The following is an 18,728-nucleotide window of genomic DNA, read 5'->3' as shown; positions in this document are numbered from 1 at the left end:
TAATTTGCCAACCAATCAACACAAGCATTCCCCTCTCTTAGAGTATGGTTGAAAATTGAGATCCCAATGATGCTCAAGAAATGAATGAAGAGCCGTCACAATAGATCGATACATGAGGATGATAGAATTAAGTCCATCTAAAACCTAATGTTGTTGGTAGGTTAAATTAAGAATTTGTTTAGGATTATCTATCACACATATATATATTTTTTGGTATGTACGAATCAAGGATTAAATTATTGATCATATATTTGAGAAATAAGATTATTTATGATTCATATCATATAAATTTTTTTGAACCAAGGAACAACCTAAAAAATTATAACAAAAAATATACCTTGGGCTATAGTGTATTTTTTGAACCAAGGAACAAACTAGAAAATTATAAAAAAAAAATATACCTTAGGGGCTATAGTGTATTTTTTATCACTGAATTTCAATCCATTTTTATAACAATTTTTTTTTCTTTTTATTTAATTTCAATTTTCTCTTAATGGTTAATATCATTGCATACTAAAGGGCTTTTTCTTTTTCTTATTTCTTATTTTTTAAATTTTTTTGTAAGAGAAATAAAGTTTAACCATTCCTTGTGTATTCAACTATACTCTCTCCACTTTACCAAAAAATATTATTTTAAGAGAGAGGTCTTTCAAATTGTCATTGGTTTAACGAGCCATCAACAAAGCTAAAGATGTAAACAAAACAAATGCACCATGGACGAATAACATGTTTGGGATGGCAGGTGAGAAAAAAAAATCAATTATAAAATTATGATAAATGTAAAGTAAAAAATAGTTGTTTTAGAAAAATTACGATGATGACACTGATTTTAGGGTAGTTATCATGATTTTAAAGAATACCCAAACATATTAAAAAAAATTACAAATGGTAAAAGATGACAAAACAAAACAAAACTTGAATTGTAAGTTACAATAGAATAGAGAAAAAAAAATGAGAAGTTAATTAAATGTTTTTTATTTTTTTAATCTTAAGAAACACCGGTGTTAATCAAATTTGTTCTCATATGTATCAAATTAATTCCTGTAACATGTCCTTTAAAAAAAAGTTCATATAACATGAATACTTGTATTGGTTTCAACCATTCACTTAACGTGTCATATAAAATTATTAAAGATATTATCTTATAAAAATAGATGAAAGACCGAGTTAATTGACTTTAATTTTGAAAAAAGACTTACAGAAAACAAAAAAAAAAAGTGTTAACTTATAGAAACTAAATCTATACATAATAAAAAGCTAACCAACCTATAATAAAAACTTTTATAGTGTCACCACCATATGAAATTATTCAACAAAAGAAAAAAAAAAACACCACCATATGAAATTGGACCTTGGGATATTATTGAACTCATCTAAAAAACTTACCAAAAATAAAAAAGATTGTAAATTCTTTAATTTATAATTTTTTATGACTTGAATATAGTTTAAATTTATATAATATTCTGTTTTTTTGTCCTTACAATTTTTTTTCAAAATATTTCTTATAATTTTTTTTTGGTTTTGGTCCATTTTTTTTTAGTCCTCTAATATATCTATATTTATTTTATTTCTTATAATATTTTGTTCATTTTGAATTAATCTATTTAAAAAATATTTGATAAGGACTAACAACAAATAATATACATATTATAAAAAATAAAATAAAATAGTAAGGACTGAGACTAAAAAAATATTTTTATAAGGATTTTTTTATAAAAAAATATTAACAATAATTTATAATTAAATAAAAGGGTAAAATTATTTTACATTATAAGTGATAATTAATGATTAAAAAACTCTATTACTAATGTCAAAAACAGGTCTATCATATTAAATAAATAAATAAATCATGTTGCTACTATGTCAAGATTCCATGATCAAATTAAGTATTTATGTCCATTATCTGAAATTCTGAATATAAGATCTAGATATCTTAGGGTGTGTTTGGTTTGTATTTTTATTTTTTGATTTTATTTTCTGTTTTCATTTTTTGAAAACTGTTTTTATTTTCAAAAAATTAAAATTCTGAAAACATATTTGGTTTGACTTTTTGTTTTCTACTTCTAAGAAATAAAAACCCTGAAAATGCATTTTTAAAAGGAAATGTATTTTTAGATTGACTTAAAATTACATTATTTGTCACCGCGTTTTCATTTTATCCAAAATGAACTTCTGATTTTAACTGAAAATGAGATTTTATTGTTTTCAATTTTTGATTCGTTTGAGAAGATATTTTTATTGAAAATGTTTTTAAAAATCCAACCAAACGCATTTTTATCACCATTTTCTATTTTTAGTGAAAATGAAAACAGAAAATAATCAAACCAAACGTTCCCTTAGGTTGGGGTTGGGGACGGGTGTCAGCGGCTCATCTAGAATCTGAAGCTAGTGGAGCAATTTATTTTAAAAAAATATCTAATAAATCAATATATACATAAATTAATAATAAATATATAAGAAAAGTGAGATAAAAAATAATGAATTCAAACACATAAAAATAAAAAATAAAAATATTAAAACAAAGAAATACATTTATTTATCTTCATGTGAGTGAGAGAATGCATGCATACAAAATTAAGATATAAAATATAAGATTTTAACATAAATATAGGTGATTTCATTGAAATGAAGAGTTACATTTATCTACACTTGATTAGATACAGATCCGCCCCTCACCGGAGTTGTGGTGCAGTTCGCAGCTTCTAGATTTTCTAACCTTATTGAAACAAATATATATATATATATATATATATATATATATATATATATATATATATATATTTTTTTTTTTTTTTTTTTTTCTTTTTCTCTCCTACAAAGAGTCCAAAATGTAAGGAAAAAAACAAGTAAAGACTTAAAGACTAGCGACGAGTCTCTCTTTCCAATTTAAAACCCTTGTATTTTCACTTTATTACAACTGTGCCCCTTTCTCGTCGCCTTTGCCTAATCTAACTTGTATATATACCCGCCGGCTATCCCCTCTTCCTACACATTAATTTATTCATTTGCATATACTAATATCATTTTTTCTAAAAATAAAATTCTAAGCCATTTTCATTTGCACTCTTTTTTTCTACATTAATGTATCCATCACTCAACCTCCTTCCAAGTCCTTTTAATTCTCCGTCTCAGTTCCTTCTTATTCCAACCTCACTCGGTTTGAGAGCACGGAATCAATGAAGAAAATAATTAGAATATTTTTTCAGCGTTAGTAAAACCGTCACATTAAAATAATAAAAAAGGAGCGTAAATTAGGAAGAAATATTTTGTGAGGAAGAGAAAAATGCGAGTGAAAGAGATGCACCCGCTGTGCTGTATCTCCCTCGAGAGTCCCGGAATCGGCAAATATTCGCCGGAGCGGGAGCCGGCGGCGCTTTTCCGAACCAGGAGCCTTCCGGCGGCTGGATCTCACGGCAATGCCGCTCAGGGATCGGAGACCACCGTCGCCGGCGTTCTCTACAAGTGGACCAATTACGGCAAAGGCTGGAGATCCCGCTGGTTCCTCTTGCGGAATGGCGTTCTCTCCTACGCCAAGATCCGCTGTCCGGAGAATCTCAACCTCCTCACTCCATCCGACGACGTTCGCCTCATCGGAGAGATTTCCACCAACCGTCTAGCACGAGTGGACAGCGCCGCCACCGTCACGCGACGGAAGCATCGCAAAGCTTCTTCTTCTTCTTCTTCTGGCGTAGTCCATCTCAAGGTACCTCTATATTTACCTACGCATAACGAGCTTGTTGATTTTGCTTTGCTCTATTATCTAATTTTATCGATTCAGGAAATTAATAAAGGATCATCGCAGGCGTTGGTGGTGTTATCTGACTCCTCAGTTATACTGTTTTTCCAGCACTAGCTCGCTCCGAGTTAGCGTTAGGAAACAATAATAAGTTCATAACATTTCGTTTTCGATTTCAAATATGCTAAAATGTTATTTATTGGTAATTTAATTTTTGGTGACATGATTAGTGATTATTGCAAAGATTCATGTATTCGTTCTTTGGTTCCGGCTAAATGAAAATCATCCACCTGAACCTGATTTTTCTTCTGGCACTAAGGGAACTTTTTTCTGTTCGAGCAGTAGTGTGGAAACCCGCGGGTTTCAGCCATTGTTCGCTGTGACTAGGTTTTCTCTTGCTCGTGGCTGAGTTTGGGTGCGCAAATCGCAATTAAGAATACTAATCTGTATTTATTTTAATTTAATTATCCGAAAAATTAATTTGAAGAGATTCTAAGCGGAAGCGGAGAGGACGGATGCGCGATTTGAAATTGAAAATTGGTGTTTCTAAGTTTAATAACTGGTTGTTAATGTAGAGTGGGTCACATCAACAGGTGGCCGAGGTGGGTACGGTAGGCTACGTCTAGCCCTAGGCATTAACTTGCGGTCACATCATCGCTGCATTGCCATTGGTCGTTGCTGGAAGCATTTCTTCGTTTCAGCTCTGCACTTATTAATTAGTATTGCTTCCTCTTGGCACCCGTTTTTCTGCCAATCCTACCTTAACTCGTTTACCATTTCAGCTTTAAAATATGAAGCACTAAATACACCGGCTATCTTTGAAGCCCTTCCTGTTACCAGTAAATTATTTTTTTGGCCCTTTTCCCCTTATTTTCTTTCTTTTTCACTATTTTTTCGCCGTACGTCTTTCTCTTGTCTTGCATTGTTTTTGGGTTGCTCTTCCTTCCCACTTTCCCCAAATCATGTTCCTGTATCTTGTAAACATTTGGGTTTGGGGAGAGAGAAAAAGCGACGGTGGCATACTTTTTGGCTTTTCTTTGCTTGCCTTAACGGTAATACTAGACTTGAAGGAGTTATCCTTATTACATACAATATAGTACTATCGTGGAGTAGGAAAAAAAAAATAAAAACAAATGTTAGACAGTGCGGTGATCCAACGGCAGTTAATTAGGGATCTTGGACTGGCGTGCGTTTAGCTTTGTAAGTTGGAATGGCTCAGACCTTACTTTAAGCAACCTTATCAAATGGTAAAGAGTCTTTTCAGTTATTGCTCTTATCCAAATACGAAGCATATTTTCTGAAGAAAAAAAAAAAGATAAAAGGAGAACACGTATGTTGGACTAGGCAACATTTTGGTGGGGTATTATCTTTTCAACTCTCGAGTGGTTTGTTTTTGTTATTTGTCTTTTTAATGATCATATTTTAAGTAAATTGGGAAACTAGTATGCTCCTATTGCTGTTTAAGATTAAAAAAAATAAAAAAGCCAGCCCACTTCTCCCACATAAAAAGAGAAATCAAAGAAAGAAAGTAAGAGACAATAAATCATGTTTTACAATATTACCTGAGTCATTCTAGTATTCTACTCTTCCTATTCATTCAAACTATATGTTTATATCATAATAATATCGACATAGTACATTTGGTTTGGCGATCGAAAACCTGGGGGGCCTGTGTGTTCCGCGTGTTCTGATTATTGCTAAGCGTCTTTCGTTAACTACAAAATGTTGGGGTTTTTTGATTGAGGTGGTAGGGGGTGGCCTTAATTTTTATTCTTGTTTATTGTGTCCGTGTGCCTTCTTGGGAAGCTTATCCCCGTTTTTTCTTTGTATCAACGTGCTGTCAAGGTGGGCTCTCCGCATAAATTTTGTTGCTGTGCTGCTTCGTTACTCTAATACTATTTCTTTTTTCCTTTTAATAATGAACAAGAGTATCACTATTTTTCTTTTTCGTACAAATTTGGTAGTATTTGTTATGTCATTATTATTATTAGTTTTAATTTCATTTGTTATCTATAAATCCTGTTCCTTTTAATTATTCTTTTTCAACGAAAAACAAACTTGGTTAGAGTGAGTTTCTTCGTGCATTGAAATTGAAGTTACATTGCGTGAATGTTTAGCAGATTTCGTCGTTTAGAGAGAGCAAGTCAGATGATCGGCGTTTCTATATATTTACAGCAACGAAGACCCTCCATCTGAGAACTGATTCAAGGAAAGATCGCGTGGCGTGGATACAAGCCTTGGTTTCAACACGTGGCCTGTATCCTCTTCAACCACTCAATGATCATCTCTTGCTTGCACCCAATGATATATCCTTGTCAACCGAGAGGCTTAAGACACGCTTGCTTGAAGAGGGTACCGGTGAGAACCTTGTAAAAGAGTGCGAGCAAATCATGCTCTCAGAGTTCTCCGAAATGCAAGGACAGCTTGAAGTTCTTTGTCAAGAGCGATCTAATTTGCTCGATACAATAAGGCAGTTAGAGGTAATTTCTTGTGCTTTTTTCTGGAATGCTTGTCACTATCTTGCCCTGTATTGGGTTCATTTTAATACTTAAAGGACTGCGGGATATTTATTAGTTTACTATTCCCACAACATCTTTACCATTTTAAATTTGGTGAAAGATAACATAATATTCTGTAAATTATTAATTGTGCAATAATTTAACGATCCATGTCATTTGATTTCTAAAGTTTTTCTCCCTTTTTTTTTTATTAATCTATGACCGGGTCTGCTTGGGTGGACGAATACTGAGTTAACCTTTTTTATTTTTTGTAATTAATGATTACTGAGTTAGCTTTTTTTTTTTTTTTTTTTAATAGAGAATACTGAGTTAGCTTGATTGATAAAATATTCGCTGAAATATATCTAAAGGTTTCTTTTCAGTCTCCTTTAACATCAATTATTTTTTAGAAGATAATCTTATATGTAAGGAGACTGTTGTCTTGTCACGCGTATTACTTTTTTATTCTAAATAAATGTTTGAGCGTGAAGTTTCAATATTTTATATATGTAGTTTTAAATTTTGCTGTCTATATATTTTATTCCATCATTATTATGCTTCTTTGTTCTTGGTTCTGTCAAGCACATGGATACATGTTTAAGATAATGTGGCTATAGGATCATTATGTGAAATTATCTGACCACTTGTGTTGGTATAATTCAAACTGAAGTGCTATTGTTATCATACAATCAAGAACGAAGTCAATTTGTTTTTTTTTTTTTTTGCTAGACCACATGGCATGTTTGGTTCATGTGGTCATGCATTCTTGACATTTTTTTTTGGATTTTCTCTAATGTCTTTTACAAGAGTCACGCCACTGCTGACATTGGTTGACGCCATCATCAATCGTTTTTTCCCTCTTTCCCGCACCAAAAAATGTAATTGTAATTCACGGGTTTATGTCAATTCAATTATCATTTCAGTATGCCGTTTTCTGTATATGTTTATCTTCTCAATGTGAAAGCTCTTATTCGTATGTGACTGAACTGATTTGCTATTGACGATAATAAGCAGGCAGCTAATACTGAGCCTGAGGCCTCTGCTATACACGATGGTGAATACCAATTAACAAAGAATGAGTTTTCAAGTCTTGGACGTGGAAAATATAGTGGTATTTCTATATATATTATCAATGTTTTTCTGTTTATATCTATGTTGTGGCTTTTGTCTTTCTTATTTGATGTAATAAGCATGTGCTTGTATGTGGAATCTTTGTTGTGTTTAAAGTTATCATAGGGACCGATGGTTCTGTCTTATATGAACAGGAGGAATATTGCTGGCATCATCATTGTTATTGCTGGCATCATATTGTTATTCCAAGTTGTAGAGTTTTAATTCAACCAATAGAATTTTTACCAGCATCTTCATATAATTTTTCTTTCATTATTTTATTTCATCTTTTAGATTCGGGTTCATATGACGGTTTATATATATATATATATAATCAATCAACCTGATGGCTATTAGTAAACTATACATTGTAAGATTCGAGTAAATTAATATTTTTGATGGATCCTAGTTCATATGCCTCTACCTGTTGACTTCTAATAGATTTTAATGTATTTGGGAGGCATTTTATATGTGAATTTGAAGGACATGAATTGATGATTTGCTCAATTATTAATTCATTCAACCAGAATAAAGACTATACTTCATAAACATGCTGAGTACATTTATCACACTTTGCTAGATACTGGAATGATCATGGGCACTGTCGCTGTGGATAAGTATGAAATAATATTTTGTCCTTTGTCTTTAGGTAAACTTGTGTACAATGAATCTGTCTGCAACCTTCATTATTTATGAAGATGTACTATTATTTTCATGTATACTTTTGGGTTTCAGAATGTAGTACAACTGAATCATCTGATGATATTGAGAAACAAGAGATGGAGGAAGTGTCAGATGAAGATGAAATCTCATATTATGATACTAGAGAGTGTTTTACGGAGCCTGATTGCAAGTGTGAGTCAGCAGAAGCTATGAATCAAGTGGACAGGTGTAGGGAGGCCAACACACAATATACTGATACAGAGAACATTCATCCTGAGAAAATGGTGTGTAATTATAAGCACCCTCAGTTAGCAAGACGAAAAAAGCTTCCAGATCCTGTTGAGAAAGAGAAGGGTGTTAGTCTTTGGTCAATGATCAAGGACAATGTGGGAAAAGATCTAACGAGAGTTTGTCTCCCGGTATACTTTAATGAGCCGATATCATCCCTACAAAAATGTTGTGAGGACTTGGAGTACTCTTATCTTCTGGATCAAGCTTATGAGTACGGAAAATCAGTAAGATATACATCTTGCTCTTGTTTATGCCTCTCACCTGTGTTGAAGTGTAATCAATACAAATTTAAAACTCGTATTGAAGTTGAATGCCCACATTTTCAAAAGCACTCCTTTGCCTCTAAATCTTTTATTGTATAGTGGGACATGATAGTTTTATGACTTTTCTTTTCAACTCTACCCGTGAAAATGTTTTAGGGTTGTTTGACAAGTGGCAACATTTAGTAAACTTTCATCTTTCCCGTAGGAGTGTGCTTGATTGAGCCTGGAAAAAGTGAGTAGGTGGATAGTATGAAAATAAAATCACTTTATACTTGCCTGTGCAACCATAGGATGAGAAGGTAGAAAATAATATCTGCTTCACTTTTCATTCTTGACTTTCCATTTATTCAACCTCACACCCTTAGTTTACATTTTCTTTTTGTGCAAAATTTGACGATAATATGATTCAAAGTTGAAATAATAAATTTGACAGTGAAATAACCATAACGTAATAAATTCGATGAATTTGTATGTAACAATTAAGTATTTTGTGGTATAAGGATTAATGATAATATTATTGTATTTGATAGTCTTACCCTTCGAATAATTTTTGCAGGGAAACGGTCTCCTTCGGGCACTTTATGTTGCTGCCTTTGCAGTTTCCGGATATGCGTCATCTGAAGGTCGTAATTGTAAACCCTTTAATCCTTTATTAGGAGAAACCTACGAAGCTGATTACCCCGACAAAGGAATTCGCTTCTTTTCCGAGAAGGTTAGTTCCTTGTGATATATTGAAGCAGAAATACAGGATTGGAATCTATAAAGGCTAAGAAGTTATAAGGTCGAATTTTACTTTGGATATCTTTTGGGCTCAACAAATATTGATAAACTTTCCTAAAAATTAAATTATTTCATTAGACTTTTATTAGTTAAAAACTTGGAATAGTATAATGTGAAGCATTTTATTTACTTATAAGGTAAAGTACACTCCCACTGAATGATGATTGCTTAAATTACATAGCGCGCAATGTGACAGTAAAAGATGAAATGGAAATTTAGTGAAATCTCCAATCCCATAATAAAGGTGTACAAAACTTAAATTCGTCTCCTGAAGTCCCTAAGTTTGATAGTAGGGTGTTCAAAATTAGCTGCAGCCTGCGGGTGATACTTAGTCGTAGAGAGAGGAAAAATATTCCCAGGAGGGTCGTTTATAGATGCTCATACCTCTTAAAGATTTATTTTCGTTAAAATAACTGTAGCACATTTTTATCTCATAGGGGGAGGGAAGTGTAATATTTAAAAATACAAGGGTAACAATTTATATTAGCATCTCTCATCTCTTGGGGGAGATATGTGTAATTTGCCTTTATATTGAGAAGTGGACTTTGTTATTCTTTTATTAATCTTTTTCTTCTTTTTGGTCCAAGGTTCGGTTTTGTAACTTTATTGAAGTAAATAAAATTTCTTATATTGTTGTAGGCTCAGTTGTGGTGGTGTTAACAATGATGAGGAAGTTCAATGCATACATTATCTTTCTTGAGTTTATTTATTACTAATTAGGAAGTTCCAGAACCATGCATCATGCATTTTTACAAGTTCCAGCTGTTCATACATGATAATTTATAGGCATACATTACATCTCCATGGAATTCGATCTTAGTATGTATTTTTCTCTAGCTAGTCTTAATATGTGCAATTCATCAGCCTGCCAATATATTCGATATTCGCTGACATTATGTGTGAAACAGGTCAGTCACCATCCAACTCTCATTGCCTGCCACTGCGAAGGTAGAGGATGGAAGTTTTGGGCTGACAGCAACATCCATTCAAAGTTTTGGGGAAGGTCAATTCAGCTTGACCCAGTGGGTGTTCTGACCCTAGAGTTTAGTGATGGTGAAATATTTCAGTGGAGCAAGGTGTGCATTGTAAAATCACTATCTATAAACATTCCGCCAATTCGCCCGGTTGTGCTAGCGACTTGCCTTTAATAAAATTGATCGTATATATTCTCTCTAAATTAATGTTATAATTGTTGTTGTTTTTACTATTAGGTCACCACCACGATCTATAATCTTATCCTTGGGAAAATATACTGTGATCATCATGGGAGCATGGATATACGCGGTAATCGTACATATTCATGCAGACTCAAGTTCAAAGAGCAGACGATCCTTGATCGAAATCCTCGCCAGGTAAGAGTTATTGGTTATTAGTGACAAGTCACAACCTTTATGCTTTGCAACCTGTTCGTTATATTATTCTATTTATCTTCTCTATTCCTTAAACTTCGGTTATATCAATTTTCGCCTGTGTCCACATTCCAAAGTAAAGCATTATCTGCTAAGTCATCTTTTGGTTAAAATCTCATTCATTCAGTGTGTATGCCGTGTTCAATTAGGTGCATGGATTTGTCGAAGATGTAACGGGAAAAAGAGTTGCCACATTATTTGGCAAGTGGGATGACAACATGTATTATATGAGTGGTAATATAAATGTCAAGCCTAAAGATTTCACTTCAGCAAACGCATCCTTGTTGTGGAAAAGGACTATGCCATCTCCCAATCTCACCCGGTATAATTTGACACCATTTGCCATCACTCTGAATGAGCTTACTCCGGGACTGAAGGTATATAATGATGTATTAGATCATTATTTGATACGCATTCCACTTCTTATATATGCGTCGTCTCTAATTGTTGTTTATAGCTTTTTCTGATCCCGGGTATTTGATCACGGATTAAAGGAGAAACTCCCGCCCACGGATTCCAGGCTCAGACCAGATCAACGGCATCTAGAGAATGGGGAATACGAGAAGGCCAATTTGGAGAAACAAAGGTTGGAAAAGCGGCAGAGAATGGTACGTCTTTTCTGCTATGAGCACGCATTCTCGTTCCCCTTGTATTTGGAGTTTTCGGGGTACATACATGAGGGTTTAGAGTTCTGTTTTCTGGCCTGTGGTTATCAACGAATCTATTTAAATTGTTATCACTTGTTCAATTTTGAAGGTACTTAATATTAATTAAATTGTATCCCCGTCATGATATATAGCTTGTTGCCTAACGTAAGTTGTTTGCTTTTCTTTCTTATTTATTAGGGTATGTTTTGTTTTAAAAATTAAATTTCCGGCTTCATTGTGTTCTTGTGATGATTGCAAAAATTTCATATTATTTTTTTATTTTATTTCTATTTTTAAAGATTTGTATAAGGATAGGAAACTTTTAATAATTCTTATATAAGTAATTGAAAATAAAAATATTGTGACATTTTTTTTGTAATTATTTGTAAAAAAAAGAAGAATAGATACAAAGTTCTGTTTATTTGTAAAAATTGTGACATTTTTTTTTTGTAATTTTTCTATAAGAATTTTTATTCAGTTCTGTTTGTTTCAAATATTTTTGAAATGAACTTTCCTTTTGTCATGTGTATTATTTAATATTTGATTTAATTCAGAGTTAACATTTATTTATTGGAAAATGAGAAACACACACCACATTTTGGTGTTTATAAAGAAGAATAGATACAAAGTGACATAATAGGAAATGAAGAGGGAAATTGAAAGAAAAAAAATAGTTGGGAGGGTAAAAGGAAAAGTAGGTGTATGCATATAAAAATCTTGTTCTTTTTTAATCCCACTTGTTGCGACATTGTTTGTGCTCAGATTTTTCTCTTGTAATTAGTATTCTACTAATATTATCTACCTAGTATACCGATGATAAATTGATGATCATTGTATTTCTTTCTTCTCGTTTATATTGATGATCAATATGGTTCTTATGTCTACATTCTACAGTCAAGGAAAATACAAGAAAGTGGTTGGAAGCCTAGATGGTTCCGAAGAGAAGGTGAAAATGGAACGTTTCGATACGTTGGTGGGTATTGGGAGGCGAGAGAGCATGGAAGATGGGACGGGTGCCCGAATATATTTGGTGAATTTAATGAAGACTCTACCGATCCGTTAGGTGCATCTTCTTAATTTGGTTCAGGTAACCTTTACATATTTTCCACAGCTGCTTGATTTAGTTGAACTACATACGGATATTCCATTAAAAAAATTACACAAATGCACGTCTGCTGTGTCTCAGACACATTTGTAGGTCTTGAGCTGTAAGCCTGTAACTCAATATGTTCATGAGTGATAAAAAATCGTAACAATGACGTACTCATTTGATGCAGATAATGATCATAAAGGTTTATCTTTAATATTGTTGCATGGTGATGTGTTTGTTTTGACAGCTTTGCGAAGACGCTGATGTCGGGATCCTTAAAGCAGTCATGGTACAGGCTTTTTGTGCATTGCCCGTGTGTTGGTGTTATAGGAACAATGAACAATTGAAAGGGTAGCAAAATTAACTTGCAGCATTTGTTTCTCGATGCTGCTTTGTGAATTGAAACGACTTACATCGCCATGTCTACTACTGTAGTAATTTTCTTGACCTTAGGAACCGGGGTTTGCGCGGAATCTGAAATTGAAATTGTTACTTGGTCTTGGTTTGGATGTGCGTATATATGAGGAAAAACCCAGCCGAGGAACAGTCGTTGGATCACGGCGTCATAATTTTGCCCTTTTATTTTTACATTGTTCTGTTTGTATGTAACTATTTGGGGGTATTAGCTGATTTAAGGAAAGATCCCCTAATCCTGTTATGGCTATACTCAGCCCGAAAGGCTATTGATTTATTAGCTATTGCCTTTTAGTATAAATAAATGACGAGAGGATTTCTTACCTTTCTCCTTTTTTTCTTATTATCAATTTCAATTATACGTTGCTTAAATATTTTTAGTGCCTGAAATATGGGATGAATTTAATTTTGGTCGCTCAAATTTAAAAAAGATAAATTATTTTAATCTCTTAAATTTTAAAAGAATTTATATTTTTAATCTCTAAACATTAAATCTGGAGGACTAAAGTAATTTTTCAAAATTTCCTTTTTAATTCTTAAATAATAAATTTGAGCACTAAAATTATATCACTATTAACTAGTTTACAAATCATTCTAGATACGATTTTTAAAATAATTATTAAAAGTTAAGATTCTTAATAATAATTGAGTGTCATTCTCATCAATGTAAGTTCAATTCAATACAACTAAAACAAATTTATCAAATTGGCTTGTTGAGAAAAACTATAAAATTAAAGGAAACAATATTAAATTGATTTTTGAGATTTTTTTTTCTAAAACAAGAACACAATGGAAATAATTAAATTTAATATAATTAATGAAAGCATTGGATCAAGTTCAATATTATTTCATGTATAAATTTTAAATTGAGGTTTGAGAATATGTTTGAAAGCATTTTAAGGTAGTTTATCTTTTTAACTTTTTTAATTAGTTGAAAAACTTTCATCACCATAACATGGCACGGACAATATGTGTACATTATCTTTTAGTAGAATATCACTAAGGATGAAGATTAAGATAAATTCTTTTTAAAAATAAACCCAAATTCAACCATTTTGGTCTATTTTTCAAAATCCGCATTGTGATTTAAATTGTCCCAACTTCATTTTTTTAAAAGGGATAAAAAGTTCGATAAGTAGTCAGTTTTGTTGGGTCACAAAATGGCAGGCCGGGCCCAAAGACTGAAGTGATAATGATAACTAATGAACTACTACAAGCTCGTCAGCGCCCACCATCACTTTGTATGTTTACTTTCTGTCACGTTTGAAAGATACATGTGCGTATGATTAAGACATGAATCAGATTGATGAAGCAACATAACTAAACTAGACCTCATAATTATATGGATAAAAAAATTCAACTTATTTGCCTTTTCTTTTTCACAGTATAAGCACATAGAAAATGGTTACATCTTACAAACTTATTTATGGTAACCAGATGCTAGGCATTTCTTTTTCGTGTGGAAATACTTGATTAAAATTTTGATACAAGCAGGAGGATTTTGAAAAGAAAAAAAGAGAAAAGGTTTGTAGGAGAAGATTCAATGGCCATGGAAAGCAGCATCATCTGTTTCTTCCAATACAATGCCCTCATCAGCAAGCCTCTTCTCCTTGTAGACGTACCACTTAGCACAAACCAAGTATAACACCACATTTATAGCACTCAATATAGCCAGAAGCCAGTAAAAGTCATAGAGCCTCCCTTGGTTAAGATTATCTGCGAGCCATGGCCTACCATGTGCTGTCATTTTGTTCACTATAGACACTAGCAAGGTGCTAAAGAAAAACCCCAAAGAGAGTGTGCTCAAGAACAATCCCGTGCTCATTGTTTTCATCCCTTTGGGACACTCTCTTAGGAAAAAGTTCAACTGCCCCATGTACATAAATGCCTCCCCTGCCCCCACAATGAAGTTTTGTGGGATCAACCAAAACACGGTCATTGGGATCTTTGCTTCTGGCTTATCCACCAAACCATGCGATTGAGCATATCTTAGTCTCTTTATTTCTATTAGTGCTCCTACCACCATGGAAATCACTGAGAGTACTAAACCAACTCCAATGCGTTGCAAAGGGGTGAACCCATGTGGGTTCTTGAGCACTTTCTTTGCCACGGGAACGATGAAACGGTCGTAAAAGGGGACAGTTAGGAGAATGGTTCCAATTAAGAAAACGGTCATTGATGCCGCGGGGATTTGAAATGTTTTTCCTATGTGACGGTCCATGGTTGTCGCTTGTGCTACCGAGAATGTGGTCATTTGAGCGTGGATTGTCCAAAACATGATGGTGGTGGCCCATATGGGTAGCATTCTTAGTACCATTTTCACTTCTTCCACGTCTGTTAAGTTGCAAAGATACCACTTCCTCTTCATTCCACCTCCGCATTCTGATGAATCCATGATTGCAGCTTTGTCCAAGAAACTGTTCAATCAACAAATTAAAATATTCATTATTTCATATTTGAGCCGACACCAAAGTCAATAGAATCAAGTTAAGTAACATTCATGCAAATAATGTAACTTATTTCATACATAATTAAATCCAGTTGGTCGTGCCTGTGCGTATGATTTGATTAAAAATACTTTGTTTGTTTTAATTTGGCAAAAAGCTTGTGGGGTCACAGTCATAAACTCATATAGAAACCAAAGAAGCTGTTTTAAATAAAAACTAATGTGAGTATTAGTAGAGAGATCACATGAACGTGAACAGGGAACATTAGTTGTTGAGCGCAGGTGTAGCATACAGATAGTCTTGTCTGTGTAAGAGGAGGCAGAGTTTAAGAGGCAGAGGTGAGAAAAGAATTGACGCGTGAATGTGAATGTTCACTTGGAGATAGCCTTTTTACGTAGGTTGATTGGATTCTGATTCCTCTGAGTCGTAAGAGGGTCTCGATTTTTAATGGACCATTATTAGAATACAAAGAAAGGTGCTTTCTCGTCCTCATGTGGTAGTAGTACTATACAAATTCCAAAGCAAGTATTCCAAAATATTCTAAACCATACATTTATTTCTGCTCCAAGCTCGTGGAGTGGACTTCTTTCCAGACCGCAGAGCAAATAAGCCAAGACAAATCTGGCTCTACATCCCCACCTAGTCGATTCTTTGGCCCAAGTCAAATTGTATGCACAATTTTTTAAAATATTAACTAGCTTAAGTAAAATAACTTATAAAAATAATTCCTCAGTCCGGGAAAAATAGCCCAAATACGTGCATCTAAAACCGGTAAAAAGACAATATAAAGCAGTGGGCCAAAGCGTAGAACCTCTTCAAGTTAAGTAAATAATAAAAATACTACTAAAATTATCAATTCTCCTTTATTACCAGTGGGAATAAAAAAAAAATTCTTGTCACATACACACGTAAATAAATAAGAATGTTTTTTTCATAGAAACTCACTTCACACTCATCACATCACCAGCTTATTACTTTTTATCCCTTTCCCTCTCACCTTTCTCTTCCCATCTTCAAGTTAGATACACCTTTCTTTGGTATGAAAATAATTTTCTTCGATAAAAATATTTCTTTTTGCTAACAAGGAATGACAACCGAGACCTTACACAGAACAATAGAATATTATATATATAAATAGTTTCTTTGAAAGTTATTATTAAAACCAAAAGAGAAAGTTTAGATTGAGCTACTTAAACTTTAGTTGAACATCAATCAATCTACAATTTAATTAAAAGAATGATTGATAATGTATCATCGGTGAATGATTACTCTAAAGTCAAAGCTTACTCAAGGAGGTAATTCCAGCTAATGAATTTAATAATAAAGTGAATCATTCAGGAATATTTATCAATCCATCTATCCACACAAAGAATCACAAGAAAGAATAAACGAAAAAAACCAAGAGATGGTGATTGGTGAGAAAATAAATTTTACCGGAACTGCTTGCTATGCGGCAGTGTCTGCTTCTTGGGGTCGTAGTCATTAAAGAGCAATGATGAATCAGAGGGCAATTCCATGTTCCTCTTCCTCAGAGCAGCCACGAACACTTCCGCAAACTGAGTTAATGGACTTCCCACACGTTTCTTGAAACGGTACTTCCTCGTACCCGACAAGAACACGAGAAGCGCCACCACAATCGCACCCGCGCAGATACCATAACCCCAACCCCGTCCTATGTTGTCTTGTACGTACACAAGAACCGTGGTTGCGGCCAGAGACCCTATGCTCACGAAGAAGTAGAACCAGTTGAAGAACTTTATCATCTGCTTCTTCTCGTCGTTGTCCGAATCATCGAACTGGTCCGAACCGAACCCTGAAACACTCGATTTCAGACCTCCGGTGCCGAGAGCCGTTACATAAAGCGCCAAATAAAGTGCCGTTAACTGTTTCTCATTTGCTCTCACGCAAGGAGGCACGGTGTCTCCGTTGCACTTTGGAGGGTGAAGGCTCGGAATTATGGTTGATATCGTCAATATTGTAACACCCTATATACACATAACACATTCGCATCAACATAGAAACTAAAAAGAAAAAAAAAACAAATAGAGAAACTTTTATATTTTGAATTGTTCTCCAAATCAGAATTGCAGTTTTAATTACTTCGGATATTACTTATTACACATGTTTTCGAAGTGAAATGCTAAAGAACTGCATCTAATTAAGTTGTGGTTGGAATAAGAAAGTTGTGATCGATGGTTCTTACAGTTGCTTGAACGGCTGCGAAGATGGCGATGGTGCGGTATCTGTGGAGAAAAGAAAACGAAAAATCCAATGAACACACTCACGAGGCATATACAATGGTGACGGCACAGTAACATGAATTGAATAAAATAAAAAATAATTGAGATGTCGGACCTTCCGAGAAAAGTATCGGCGAGGAAGCCACCGAGCAGACAGAGCATGAAGGAGGTTCCCAAAAAGTTGGTTACAACGTTGGCAGAGGCAGCATTACCCAAATGCATGGTCCCAGTCAAATATGTCACCAAATTCACCGCGATGCCTAGTGTTGTCAACCTCTCCATCACTTCTCCTCCTGATATATAAAAGCAAAAACAAATTAACGTACAATATGCCAATATATCGTCTATACGTTGTTTCCCAAGTCACTTGAAGAAGATTAATATCATTGAAGACGAAGAAATATTAATATTTAGAAATTGATTTGAGCATAAAACATAAGGTACGGTTAGGTTGTGGGACCTAATATCATGGCGGATGCGGTCCAGCCACCAGTTTTGGACCGCTCGGCGGGGCGGCCCTTGTAGTCGGAGGCATCAGGGATGGGTTTCCCTTGAGTTGTAGGGAGGCTGCTCATTATTAAGGGTTGAAGGCTACAATACAAACAAGGGGAAGTTGGCTGCTAATGCATGCGGTTTGGACCTTTATATACAGCGTAGGATGAGGGCCACAGCACCACCAGCCTTTGTGAATGTTTATTATAAAATCAAATTCTGACCCTATGTCTAGCCACCCTTTCATCTGAATTATATGAAAAATATTACATCTCAATCATGACATAGGACAATATAACAATAATTTCATGCTCATGATCATTCATTCCCTTTGATGTTTGAGAGTAAATTTTCATAATAATTATTTTAGTTTTTATCTTATGAGTATTTATTTGGGGCATTGTTTGTTAGTAGTTCAATTTATTCTGTTTTGTAAGAATGGTGGAATATACTTATATTTTTATATATTAACCCTCAGGGAAAGAGATTCTAATAAATTTGGACTTCAGTTAGAAAATAAAAAATAAATAAAATCTGATAAAAAGTTATTTCTAAAAAAAGAATATATTTATATATATTTCCTGCAGTACATGTATGATATTTAATAATAATTATATTGATTATTTATTTTGGCGGGCTAAATTTTTA

At 33.8% G+C, this 18,728-nt stretch overlaps 2 protein-coding genes across 9 annotated transcripts; one reads left to right on the top strand and one right to left on the bottom strand.

Annotated features, from left to right (window-relative positions):
* The first annotated feature begins 2,978 nt into the window (after positions 1-2,978).
* On the top strand, positions 2,979-13,224 carry LOC100819924 (oxysterol-binding protein-related protein 2A). 8 transcript variants are annotated; one of them, XM_014776727.3, is made up of 12 exons: positions 2,981-3,703; positions 5,857-6,216; positions 7,249-7,345; positions 7,925-7,993; positions 8,080-8,522; positions 9,118-9,273; positions 10,250-10,417; positions 10,553-10,693; positions 10,900-11,127; positions 11,245-11,358; positions 12,292-12,484; positions 12,735-13,224. In XM_014776727.3, the coding sequence occupies exons 1-11, from the start codon at positions 3,284-3,286 to the stop codon at positions 12,472-12,474; spliced, it is 2,379 nt and encodes a 792-aa protein (XP_014632213.1). In that variant the 5' UTR covers positions 2,981-3,283; the 3' UTR covers positions 12,475-12,484; positions 12,735-13,224. The 8 variants fall into 8 exon arrangements, 7 of the variants coding, with proteins under 7 accessions (XP_014632213.1, XP_014632212.1, XP_006573728.1 ...); XM_014776726.3 differs by having other exon boundaries at positions 5,854-6,216; XM_026128926.2 differs by lacking the exon at positions 2,981-3,703 and adding an exon at positions 5,091-5,581.
* A 1,015-nt stretch (positions 13,225-14,239) lies between these two features.
* On the bottom strand, positions 14,240-18,289 carry LOC100819392 (protein NRT1/ PTR FAMILY 6.3). Its single transcript, XM_003517379.5, has 5 exons — positions 18,049-18,289; positions 17,704-17,881; positions 17,552-17,591; positions 16,783-17,333; positions 14,240-15,318 (listed from the first exon to the last, which is right to left on the bottom strand). The coding sequence occupies exons 1-5, from the start codon at positions 18,161-18,163 to the stop codon at positions 14,442-14,444; spliced, it is 1,761 nt and encodes a 586-aa protein (XP_003517427.1). The 5' UTR covers positions 18,164-18,289; the 3' UTR covers positions 14,240-14,441.
* Between the last annotated feature and the right edge of the window lie 439 nt (positions 18,290-18,728).

Source organism: Glycine max, chromosome 1 (genome assembly GCF_000004515.6).
Source record: "Glycine max cultivar Williams 82 chromosome 1, Glycine_max_v4.0, whole genome shotgun sequence".
Taxonomy (NCBI): domain Eukaryota; kingdom Viridiplantae; phylum Streptophyta; class Magnoliopsida; order Fabales; family Fabaceae; genus Glycine; species Glycine max.
The sequence above is the reverse complement of the archived record's forward strand: the minus strand, read 5'-3'. Positions and strand labels throughout refer to the sequence as shown.